The 13,186-nt window shown below is 36.2% G+C and overlaps 2 protein-coding genes across 2 annotated transcripts in view; one reads left to right on the plus strand and one right to left on the minus strand.

Moving 5' to 3' along the window:
- The window catches only part of Dcr-2 (Endoribonuclease Dcr-2), a 55,261-nt gene extending 53,531 nt beyond the window's left edge, over positions 1-1,730 (minus strand). Inside the window, exons 1-2 of the mRNA XM_074099409.1 lie at positions 1,503-1,730; positions 519-646 (exon numbers count right to left, since the gene is read on the minus strand). Of these exons, the coding sequence (XP_073955510.1) occupies positions 519-646; positions 1,503-1,593 (219 nt within the window). The 5' untranslated portion in view covers positions 1,594-1,730. The remainder of the gene's footprint in view (positions 1-518; positions 647-1,502) is intronic.
- A 3,840-nt stretch (positions 1,731-5,570) lies between these two features.
- On the plus strand, positions 5,571-12,626 carry LOC141436157 (PRADC1-like protein). Its single transcript, XM_074099039.1, has 5 exons — positions 5,571-5,932; positions 6,087-6,223; positions 6,640-6,755; positions 7,853-7,978; positions 10,620-12,626. The coding sequence occupies exons 1-5, from the start codon at positions 5,854-5,856 to the stop codon at positions 10,789-10,791; spliced, it is 630 nt and encodes a 209-aa protein (XP_073955140.1). The 5' UTR covers positions 5,571-5,853; the 3' UTR covers positions 10,792-12,626.
- Positions 12,627-13,186: the final 560 nt, after the last annotated feature.

Raw genomic sequence — 13,186 nt, forward strand, 5'->3', positions numbered from 1 at the left:
CTACCTCCAAAATTAAATTTCAATTAAATAAAAACTAAACAATTACATATTCAATTTCTTATTACTTGTGCTGTGTAGATTAGGTAGAAACAAATCAAATAGCTGTATGGCAGTTTATGAACATAGTTGTACCAAATCTTATAAAATATTATTAACTACCCACCCAGTTAAATATACAAGTACATGGCTTATAAAGACAACTGTAATACATAAAACCTTTTCATGTGTCATCCGTAATAGAACTATTAAAAAATAACTTCATCACTAGAACAGTTTCATAGGTAGTCGGAAAATGTTGACAATGATAAGCAACAAACTCATAGGCGTATATAGAGGGGGCCATGCCCATGCCAGTATAGTCTAGTGCCCACCCGAGGATGTTGGACTACTGATTTGATATTCTATAATACTGATATCTTCACACAAAAATCCAGGCCACACCCCCCTGGAAAATAACCCTTGATACGCCAATGAACAAATTGTTCATAAAAATCATATTCATTTGTAAAATACAGTACCTGTTGGTTCACTAATGGGACGGTGTTCACCAGAAAGAAGGTGCGCTTGCCTCCAGAGCCCCATGGCTTCTTCAGAGCTTCTCGGAACCGAGTGATCAGTCTGATGGCAATGAAAGTTTTGCCTGATCCTAAAACAATCAAATCCTGGTTCAATAAAGAGCCTACAAAAGAATTACATCACTGTCTCATAGCATTTTGGTTAGCACTCCAGACATGTCAATGAGAACAGGTCTTCAATAAACTTATATAAGTAAATTAATAATCTCTCCTTTTTTGAAGTTGGTTAGAAAAGGAGGCAGCTTACTTCCACCTATCATATACTGCTAACATGTTGGTTGTTTTTATATATTTTTGAATAGTGTAATTTAGAAATCAATGTTCTTATAAGGTGCCTATTTCGCAGTTAATTTATATTTCAGAATACAATAGAAAGGTACCTTATAATATAATAATTTAAAGATTGTGAAAAAAAAACAATTAGATAAAAAAACAATATATTTCTGATTTGGCACCAGAAAGCTTTTAACCCAAATTTGATGGGAAATTAATTTAAGCAAATAATGATGATGCAATAGTTAACATTAAATAAGTACCTAATTGAGCATTAAATGGGGGTAAGAATCAAGTTTGAATTAACTGTAAAAGGAAACAATTCTTGTTCATGTAATCAAGAAGGCAGAAAGATGGCGAAAACAAAGGGATATTTCCATGAAAATAACATGATAAAATGATAGATTAAATAGAAATAACACATATTTGACAAAATCAGTGACAGAATAATTTTTAGATTATTGCACGATGTTGTGGGTAAATAATAACAAAAAAAAAACTATGCGGAAGTGTTTTTGTTTATTTATAATTTAAGCGTCTAGAGTCTAAACAGCACAAAGGCTGTAATTTTATACAGAAAGGGTAGTATAAGAACCGTAGTGAATTAGATTTACGTACGTTCACCCAGAAAATAAAGAAACAACCAGTACAAACCTGTTGGCAAATGAATGATGGTATTCTTCTTAATCGCAATTTCTTCGAGTTGGACCTGATACGGCCGCGAAATTAACTGCTCCTCCTCCATATTGAATGAAATTTATTTCACGCGATCATTAACTATGTATAATAGGTTGCATAAACCTAAAGAACGTTTAAATTCGGTAAAAGAATAGACGTGAATGACCGTTTCGCCGTCGCAATTCGCATTTGTTGGCCGGCAAGGGCACTTTGACAGTAAGATTTGACAGCTGCATCAGGTCGGGCTACCAGCCTAAACAAGAAAGTTCCCTAAGAACCGTGAAATCCTTAAAGCAACACGGGTTTCTGTACCGAAACGTAAGCGTACCTACTCCTACTTTTCGCTACGAAAGCCCGTGTTACTCTAATCTAAAGTAAATTCAACAAACAAAGCAGTCAAGAGTTACCATTAACACAACAAAATCAGTATTAATTTAACTTACACATGTATGAAAACTAACGTAAGTATTCTTTGGAAAGCAGGCTTGGTCTTAAAAACAACAGTACATTTTTAATTTTCATCATTTTCGGCCAATATACGTTCTACTGACTGCCTAGTATAAGCCTTCCCCTACTCCCTCCTCGGACTGAGAAGATCTGGCTATAGGTCACAAGAGAACCCAGTGCGAATTAGAAACTTCACACACATCATTCAATATCTGCGTAGGGTCCTGCAGGTTTAGTCCCGATTTTTATCGACCGAAAACTCGTGGTGAATTATAAATGTAATTTCGTTTATGGGGGTATGTAGGGGCTGGTTTTTTACTTCTTGCTGTTTTTTTTTTCAACTTGCTAGGTAGCATTCTTTCTTCAAAGTCATCAAATGATAAAAATGAAAAAAAAAAGATTATGTAAAAGTTTATTCGAGACACATTAATAATAGATAGGTAAAACAAACAAAAAAAATATATATAATGACCCTACTTACCTTGCCCTACTTATAATTCCCCCATATTGCGGGTAAATTTCATCTGTTGGTAATATTCTTCATTTTTGGTAAATTGTGGTTCCATTTTACGCAAAGTAATCTCAACTCACATAAGATAAAATTATAATTTGAAATTTGTAACAACAAGTTAAAAGATATTGAAGCTGAAATTATTTAATATAAACTTAAATAGTATATAAAAGTAGCAAATTAGAAAGTAAAATACTTATTAATATTATAAAAACCAACAGTGCTATAACTAAAAAAAAACGTAAAATGGATTGTAAAGTGCACCAAATGAAAAGGTTTTTACTTGATAATGATGGTTATTCCCAGACCAAAGACAAGAACACGTGTATCCAATGCATAAGTGCTACGTGTACAAATGAAACAAGCTGCACTCAAACAATGCAATCGATTTCACAACATTAGGGATTAGATACCGGAACGGACAGGAGAGGACTAGAGCACGAACGTAGAAGTAGAGTGATGTAATAGCTTGCAATTATTTTTTGTCGTATTTATTTAGTTTGTCGTGTCTACTTACGAATACGAACTAAATGTCAACAGCTACTTTAATACTTTGAATACAGTGTTTAAACTAGGTACTAGGTCTAATACTCTTACATGACTAGCAACTTTTACATTTACTTACCGTAATCAAAAAATATAAACAGTACAATAAAAGTATAAAAGTAACTACCTAATACATTAGCTCAACTTTCATAGTACTAATGAACTGAAACAATTACTTTGCTGAACTTTGCTCACCCGCAACCATTGATAGCTACTACGTTTATGCAAGACATGTGTTTATGTTCATGCAGTTCCTCTTCCTCCACCTCCATACCTATATACACACACAAACCCATTTACCACCACAAACACACTATACTGACGCGTTTCGAACTCAACCAGTCTATCTTCAGAGCAAAAAATAACATTCGCCATGCAACCAGATGTTAGACTCAACAATTCATTATGAGAAGAAAGAAGATGGTGGGTAGGAAAAGGCACCTAAGCACGTTTCATAAAAAAAAAACCAGCCAAGTGCGTGTCGGGCGGGCCACGCGCATAAATTTTGATTGACCGTGTTAAGCACTGTTTGATTGATAGCTGTCAGTTGACAAATGTCGCCCTACGTACGTACTTGTACGGCGACATTTGACAACAGCAGGGCTACTACGAAACTCGAAACTCGAAGTTCGTGTCGTGCGGTCCCTCTCGCTCTCGTATTAAATAGTATAAGTGTCAGAGGGACCACACGTCACGAATTTCGAGTTTTGAGTTTCGTAGTAGCCCTGCTGGCAGCTGTCATACGACCTCTTTTTAGGGTTCCGGAGCCAAAATGGCAAAAACGGAACCCTTATAGTTTCGCCATGTCTGTCTGTCTGTTTGTCTGTCCGTCCGCGGCTTTGCTTAGGGACTATCAATGCTAGAAAGCTGTAATTTTGCACGGATATATAGGTAAACTATGCCGACAAAACGGTACAATTAAAAATTCATAATCAATTTTTTTAGGGTACGTCCCATAGACGTAAAGTAGAGGTGTTTTTTTTTTCCTCATCCAACCCTATAGTGTGGGGTATCGTTGGATAGGTCTTTTAAAACCATTAGGGGTTTGCTACGACGATTTTTCGATTCAGTGATGTGTTTGCGAAATATACAACTTTAAAGTGCAAATTTTCATTAAAATCGAGCGTTCCCCTCCCCCCCTCTAAAAGCTAAACCGGTGGGTGGAAAAATTTTAAAAAATTCAGGATGGTAGTAAGCTTATATCAAACTTTCAAGGAAAACTATAACGGCTAAGTTTGCTTGAGAATTATTAGTAGTTTATGAGTAAATGGCAGCCTAAGGTATAAAATACACCTAAACTTGGAAGATTCCGTATAAAATACGAAATCTGTAGAAAAATGTTACTTATTTTTTTCGTAATGGCTACGGAACCCTATCTTGGGCGTGTCGGACACGCTCTTGTTTTAGTTTTCCAATCTTTCTAAGCTAGGCCACGAACAGACTGACGGAGAGACGGACACAATGATAATATGATGAAACTCTAAGGACTGTTTGATTGAATTAATACATAAAGTAAATACATTATAAAGTCAATGTAATGTATTCAACTTCAACTTTTTATGTTTTTGCCAACCGGTCGCTTTATGTTAGCAACCAATATGTATGTATGTATGTAAACTCTTTATTGTACAAAATAAGTAAACAAACACAGATGACAAACATTGAAATACAGGTACAAAGGCGAACTTATCCCTTTAAGGGATCTCTACCAGTCAACCTTTGAGTGGATGAGGAGCATTCAGTCAGGGACAGACAATATTATTATGTATTTAAAAGAGCAAAAAACCCATTCCAACTTAACGTGTAGGGGAGGTACCCACAAAACAGATAAGGAGTTTTTAACCGACTGCCCGAAGGAGGGTTATGTTTTATGTTCCCTAGCCCTACCGAAACTACCCAACAAACATTTTTTTTCACCTTATTTGGTTTTCAAATGGACAAAAACATGCACATGCACAGCGGTGATATTCAATGGCGTGTGAAGTTCCATTCCGCACGGAAAGAACTACGACCCGAGCAGTGGCGGATTTATGTTTTTTATGAGTGTAGGCCACTTTATATCCGCCGCCCTATGTAACCACAGATTATGTAACTTTCTAAAATATTTTTTTTTTGAAATCTGCCGCCCCTATGCTGCTGCCGCCCCTAGGCCGCGGCCTATACGGCCTATTTAGAAATCCAGGACTGGACTCGAGCCTCCTCATTTTCGAGATTCTCACATGGTCGAGATTATGATGATTTTGTCCATAAGGCAAATAAAAATGCAAATGCAAAATTACAGCTTTCTATATAGCATTAACAGGCACTTTCTACATAGGTACTTATACTCCTTGACAGGCACTAACTAAGCTAAGCAGCAGACTAAAGTTTTTATTCCATAGGTTAAATTTGGACTCGAGAAGTTTTTGGTGTTTTCATAGGAAAAATACACGTTTGAATTGTCAGCCACCCAACTTCGCAAACTGTCAAAATTGATGGAAGTCGGTCGGTAGTCCAACTTGAGCACGATTACTTAGCGAACCACAGCATGGTGTAAATATAACTTATTTTTTTGAGTATAATTTCAATGTGTCACAATATATTAAATTTATTTATAATTTACTTATTACGTAGTGTAGTTTAAAGAAAAAAGTAAAAGTTCAGTTATTGATAACATTAAATTAATTTCATTGACTCATCGTTTGGACCGCTGTGTGCATGATGATAGCAGTGGATGCCGAACTGAAAGGGTTATTTTAGTAAATTTTAATCTTTGAATTACTTCTGGAAATTTGTTTGTAATGAGCTCAAATTTATGAGTTACGAAGCTGCTTGTTAATCATTATGACTGGGGGAAAACCTTTTTTTGTGATACATATTGGATTATTGATGATTCTATGTACATCAATTGTTTCTCCAGGCGGTAAGTGTGAACTATTGTGAAAATATTGCTTCATTTGTTTACAGGCTTTTAAAATGGTGTGACTAATGTAGCCGTGACCATATAACTTTTCTTATCTGTCTGTATACATAGGTGCAGAAGGGAATTTTTGCCACATATTTTTTATTACTTGCAGCAAATGATTTACACTTCTATGATGGTGCTTCGACCGCCGATGTGATTGCTGGAGATGTTTTCTTCGAAATCCTGGACCCTCCAGAGCTTAGTTATTCCTATCGCATCAGACCTGCCAAGGATTTTGGTGCTCCATTTGTAAGTTTCATAGCTTTACCCAAACTAAACAAGTAATATCATAAAAGAATTAGGTAAAAGTGAATTTAATGAATTATTTTTAAGCCTAAGAGATATATGCGCATGCTGGGCACAGGCCTCCTCTCGGAATGAGTGGGCTTGGGCGTTTCAAGCGTTGATATTAAAAATAACCATGTAAATCTTGCAACTCAATTTTCTGCTCTTACAATGGTCCAATTAACTTGCAATTAAAAATAAACTCCTAATTAAGTTGCTACCTGAACAGAATATATAGTATTCACATTCACTAATCATCATCATCATCACCATATCAGCCGTAGGACGTCCATGCTTGGACATAAACCTCCAGTTTCTTCAGTTGTTTGTTAATGATAGCTGTCAATGCTATGGCTAATTACAGTTTTTGATATTTTCAGAACCAAAGTCTTCATTTTGAAAAAGCTCGCTTGGTACCAACTGTACCGATACACAGCTGCTCAGATATTTTAAATGTAGATGACATTGTTGGTCACATTGCTTTGTCAGAGAGAGGGTATGTGAAAATATGTTTTTTTTTTTTAATCAGATAGTCCATCTTTTATGTGAGTTTATTAAGGGATCTGCTATAGCAGTGTTTTCAAACTTTTTCATGTCATGGCCCCCTTTGTTTGAAAAATATTTGGCGACCCCATGCTTACCTTCACTTACAGATAGGTATTTGTATTATCTTACATTGGTAATACAAACATTAAATAATCATACAGAATAATGGTGAGAGTATTTTAAAGTTACTGCAACCCCCTTAATTTGCATCTCTGACCTCCTTAAGTTGCATCCCTGACCCCCGGGGGTCGCGACCTACTGATTGAAAAACACTGTGCTAGAAGAATGAATGTTGCATGACTACATTTTTGGCATAAATAACTGAATAATTTGGTACTTTATTGCATTGTGAGTAATACATATAGGATCATTGATCCTTGACCTGTCTTTAACAAGTTAATAGTAGGGAATGTACAAGAAATACAATTTTTCTCTTAAAAAATTTAACTGTCATGAAAGAAGACAGGGCAGTGGCCCAGTCACTCTCGTAATGATCCATTGTTTACAAAACATCTAATTAAAGTCTATCGACTGATTGTAGATTATACTAGAAAAAAAAATAACATGATACTCCTACAAAACCAGAAAATAAAACAAATAAAACTTAGTTCTAACTTTTTAAAAATGAGAAGGGTATAAGGGAATGATATTCTTATTCCATCTCTTTCTAAAATAATTAAGCTTAGTATGTTGTCATTGTTCCTACCACACTTAGAATTTGAAATTTTATAAAAAAAATATAAAAATTCTTCTACAATTAGGTTAATTAAAGATAAATTTGAGCAAATAATAAAAATGCTTGCATAATCTCTATTATGATTAAAGATCCAGTTATTGTTTGAAAAAACTTATTTTGTTCCGGGAGGCTACAGGTATATTTCTTAACAACTACCAATGGTGCTTCATTCAGACTAGTAACTAAAATGTGATAATCAATCACAAAGTCAAAATCTAGACTGCAGCCAGTCCGTTTCTTAGTTATTTATTTACTTTATGTTTGAATTATGTGATTATATTTTATTAAGTGGCTATTATTATTGATTACAGGGAATGTTCATTTGTGTTCAAGACAATGAAAGCTCAACAAGCTGGTGCCAGGGCCATGATCATTACTGAATCCATAGACAAGTGGGATGAATCATTGGATCATCTCATTGAAATGGTGGATGACAGGTATATTTATCAGCTTAATTTATCCTTTTATGGTCTACGAGGGCTGCCTTTTAAGTTCTGTTGTTTGCTAACCTCCCATGATTATTAAAAAAAAAAACTAGTATCTTCTTAAAATATTTGAATTTAGAATTCGAAAACAAAAGAATGACTCGAGATTGGCTGAACCGTTTTAGTACAGTGTTGGTTCAAAGTTGACAAGTCAGTTGTGAAAATGGAAATTTTGAAGGAAAATAGTGTGATAATTTTTTAAAACTTCAAAAAAGGTTTAACGCGTCTTCAGTGCTTTGAAGAGCTGACTACGGTTTTTAATAATAAAGCACCATGCATCCGGACTGGACATCCGGCTGGTATTTAGAATTTCTACGTGGTTGCTCTAGTCTTAGTGATAGGCAACGTGAAGGCCGACCAAAAACAGCCGTAATCCAGGATAATATTGATGCTGTACGGCAACTGATCGTCGAAGATCGCCATGCGACATACCGTGAGATAGAAGCTTCATTAAGCATTTCAGGGACCAGTGTTCAAAATATTTTGCATGATCACTTAGGCGTAAAAAATTGATCTCACGCTGGATACCATATTTACTTTGTGAAGACCAAAAAATGGCTCGCGTTCTCTGCGGCAAAACTCTGTCGCAAAAGTCTGCGGCAATTCAATCGAGGAGACTCTAAACACGTTTATGTTATGACATTATCAGTGGTGACGAATCTTGTATACTTATATGCCTACGATCCGGATTCTAAACAGCAGTCCACTGTTTGGGCGTTCCAAGATGAGCCAAAACCGACCATAATAATACGCTCACAGAGCACTTCGAAAAAAATGGTCGCCACGTTTGTAGCGAAAAATGGCCACATTGCCACCATCGTGCTCGAAGACCGTAAAACAGAATGCTGACTGGTATACTACTGTTTGTTTACCTGAAGTTATCGGCGAGTTCCGGAAAAATAACCCAAGACGTCGTATACCTAGTACTGCACCACGATAATGCGAGCTCGCACACTGCCCGGCTGACAATTGCGTTTTAAAAAGAGCAAAACGTCGAAAATCTGGAACACCCGCCGCACAGCCCAGACTTAAGCCCTAATGATTTCTTCACAAGCAACGACTTCGTGGTCAACGGTAGCGGACGCCTGAAGAAGTGGTTGAGGCATACAAAACGGCCATTTTGAAGACCCCGACTTCGAACTGGAATAAATGTTTCGAAAACTGGTTCGATCGAATGAAAAAGTGTATTACATATCACGGTGATTACTTTGAAAAACAATAAATACCATTTAAACTCTTAAATTTTCTTTAGTTTTTCCAAACGACACAACTTAAAAGGCAGCCCTCGTACGGGCCTTATTACTAACTAAACAAGGCTGGCCTTAGCCCCAAGCGAGTCATGCCTTCGGCGCTTTTATATACGAAAAGCGCCAAAATGTCAGGTTGTATTTGAATACTCCTACTCGCTCCTACGAGAGTCTGTAAAACTTAAATATTGAGTCGTTTTCCTTTTGATGGATAAAAATAGATATTCGAATTAAGTAGTTAAAGTTGAGCTGGCCCGCGCTTCGCCCTCCCCTAAAGCCTCTAGTGTTACTAAACCTACATCTTCTGTCCCTACCTTCATTTGTCCCATTTAGGATAGGATTCGCAGGGTAGGATGGTAGATTGCATACAATATTTTTTATTGTATCAATGTTACAACATATCGAAATAATTGACTGTTGAAAAAAGAACATCAATGTAGAAGTTTAAATTCGTTTTTTTATGAATTATTAGATCGAGTTATTGGGTTTGACCAGGGAACCCTCGATAGATGTATATAGATAAAAAACAACATAAATCTAACTAATGCTATAAGAATCGTGATAAAGATCATCTCTAATAATAAATAATATATGATTTAATTCCTGCAGAAGTCTTGGCTGCAGCAGTTAATTAATCCATATTAATATTATAAATGCGAAAGTGTGTGTGTGTTTGTCGGTCTTTCACGTCGAAACGGAGCGACGGATGGCGTGATTTTTGGCATAGAGATTATGGGCCAGACAGTGACATAGGCTACTTTTTACCGGAAAAATGCACAGTTCCCGAGGGAACAGCGCGCGATAACCGAATTCCACACGGGCGAAGCCGCGGGCAAAAGCTAGTAATTTATATTTCTCTTCTAATTAGCTACTATCTACAATCTTGATAGAGTAGTCGTGGTTGTCGGTTCAGGATTAGTAGTGAACCTTCATGACAACTTTCATGGGAAATTGTGTGGATGTTTCCCATTGCATTTCACACCGCAGTGCTGGAGTCCCGAGTTCATAGTTGGCAATAGAGAGTGCTTATTTACTCTTCACTTTACTGTTCTTATTTGTCTGAAAGTTACCTAGTAAATTCCTCGAGTTATGGTATTAAAAAATGTAAATTTGGTTTTCACGCCCATAATAACAAACTAACTACTACACATCAGGCAGGACCTTTGTCTACAGTGGCGCCAACTGGTGAGCGCGAAAACGGTAGCCCCCATTGCGGGCAACCAGTGGATGCAAATGGCGAGCTGTCGGTCATTGTGGCCTTCTAAGGGGGAGGCCTTTCAGCAGTGGACTTCCGGCTGATGATGATTTGCTCTTCAGTAATATGAAGCATTTGTTATTGATTCCAGAATGGAAACGGAAGTTAACATACCGGCAGCTTTCCTACTCGGCCGTAGCGGCGCCACCATCATCCGAACTCTTCGGAAGATGCAAAAGAAATATGCATTAGTCAATCTGCCAGTCAACATGACTCATGTACCTATTAGCAAAATGAATCAACCTCCTTGGATCGCGTGGTAAAAAGGATAAAATTTAACCCAGTGATATGTTGCCAGTTTATTTATGTGTATTTATTAAATTAACCTAGAAAGATTTCAATGAGATTTTAGTGATATACGAGTGTGACAGTACAGTCGAATTTATAAATGCCGCAGGAAAGAAAAGTCTGTAAATATGTATATTATTTGACATTATGGAAGACATGACTGAAATAATTGGTAACATTATAATGACAGACTTTTTTTTGGTGCGTGTTTTGTTTTTTGTTGTTCATTAATTATTAAGTGACAAAGAGTCTCAAAACCATTTTTGTTGGTTGTCACTTTATATATTATTATTCCCGAACTGAAATCGTGGTTTTTCTTTTATCGGCTGCTTATTATAATTAATATTTTTCACCTATGATGAGTTCTGTGACGTTTCGAGTTTGAAAGTTTTAGAGATGTACCATTTATCGAGTGAACTGTCGATTTTTCTACGAGTTATTAGTGCCTATTTTTAGAGAAGTTGCATCTTTTTTTAAAAAATAATATTTTTCCTGTTCTCTTCCCACCGGGCCACCGTTTTCTCGTTCTCGCTCAAAATAACCCCTCGAACGAATTACAAACTCCCGACTCTAGGAGTTCAAAATTGTCTTTTTAGACCGTTTCGGCATTTTGCCAAAAATAACAACAAACTTAACGAGAAACAGTAACAAAAGTCAACAACAAACAATAACAAAATACAATGCAAAGAAAATGCAATGGAAACTCAACTCGTATACAAGGCAGACGCACTCGTACTGACAGTGATACTGACAAGCACTGGCCAAAAGAGGCACAAGATGGCTGCGACCGTGTTCCAAATAGCCGCGTTTACAAAATCTTGCAAGTTTTGTTTAAAAATTTGAAATATCTTAGTGTTCATTGTTATTGAATAATGCACCGCGGCCGCGGCAATTACCGATAATGTTGTGTCACGTCACTACTCTGTTCTGTTTCACACATTGCGTCATTTAGAAAATAAATATTTTTCTATCGTATTCGATGGAGACTATTTAATGGACACTGATATTGCTATATATTTTTAAAATGTACAGTTTTAAATTTTTATGATTATTTTGCTTCAAACAGAAATTATTTTAAAAAAATATTTTGCGAACATAGTATGCGTAATTCGGAAAATTTTCAAGTGTCACAGAACTCATCATAGGTGCAAAATACAATAGCAAGTACATTTTTAAAAGATACCTATCCCATAAGTGAATCTAGTACTATACTCGTAGTACAACCAGAGTGTCAATGTTGCTCGCGTCTCGTCGGTTTTCTTCGTTTTCCTGAAAATCCAAACGAGAAAGAAAAAGAAAACCGATCGTTTGTTTCGTGCGCCGAACGACATTAGCAAACTAGTTTAAGTGTTTTTAATTCAGTTATGTTTGACTCGTATTTAATCTGACAAAGACTCTTATTTTAGACACCAATGATATCAGGGTTGTATATGCTCTTGTGGTATACAAATGTTATTGTTTCCTGTAAAAGACATTAATATGTTATATTTTTATGAGACTGCTAGTCAATAATTTATATTGTTTGCAACGAAAAAAACTAGCTAGATATTTGTTTTTCTAATTGTTTCCTGATTTCCGTTGTTTATGCATGTAAACAACTGTCGTACAAATGCATTAAATTGTCACATGTTCGTTTTATGGTATTTTCACGTATGCTGGCCTAAAAGTGTGAAGGTGGTGGCTGTGTGGTTTTTAATTATGTTTGATACACCACCTGTCCATTTTATAGGGGAAAAATAACTCATTATGAATAAATACTTAACAGACCCCTTCATAAGCTCAAAGAATTAAACGTTTATTGTCTACTAAATGTGATTTTATTTTACCTAATCATTAGAGATTGGTAACTTTTTTTGAAGAAGGGGGCAATAAAAACAAATAGCATTATTTTAACCTTTTTAACGCCACAGTCGGTAAAACAAGACAACTGAAAATCGTGCCATAGACGCCATGTCGGCATTTCGTGGCGGCTATGGAATGATTTTCAGTTTTTTTTTGTCGTCTGTGGCCGACCGTGGCGTTCAAAAGGTGGGTGTATAGAGGTTTTATTGTCTAACGTACTCGGAATCACAATCGTTTTCACCACTGCTTTCGGTTTCACGGTATGAGACGAAGGTAGAAAGAGATGGATTATTCGATTACGAGCGCCGGCGCGTTAGACAATACGGCCTCTGGTCGATTTACAAGAGCTGGCACGAATGAATTGAAAGAGTGAATGATAATGTCTATGTGTGCATCACAAATTAATAAAATACAGGTTGATTCAAATAGATTAATCGTGCTGTAAGAAATATTATGTCCTTGTTTACAAAATGTTAGTAGACACTATTTAAGAATGAGAGTCATCCAGTGAAAAGTAACGTTACTTTC

The sequence above is a fragment of the Choristoneura fumiferana genome, chromosome 16, assembly GCF_025370935.1.
Source record: "Choristoneura fumiferana chromosome 16, NRCan_CFum_1, whole genome shotgun sequence".
NCBI classification, from domain to species: domain Eukaryota; kingdom Metazoa; phylum Arthropoda; class Insecta; order Lepidoptera; family Tortricidae; genus Choristoneura; species Choristoneura fumiferana.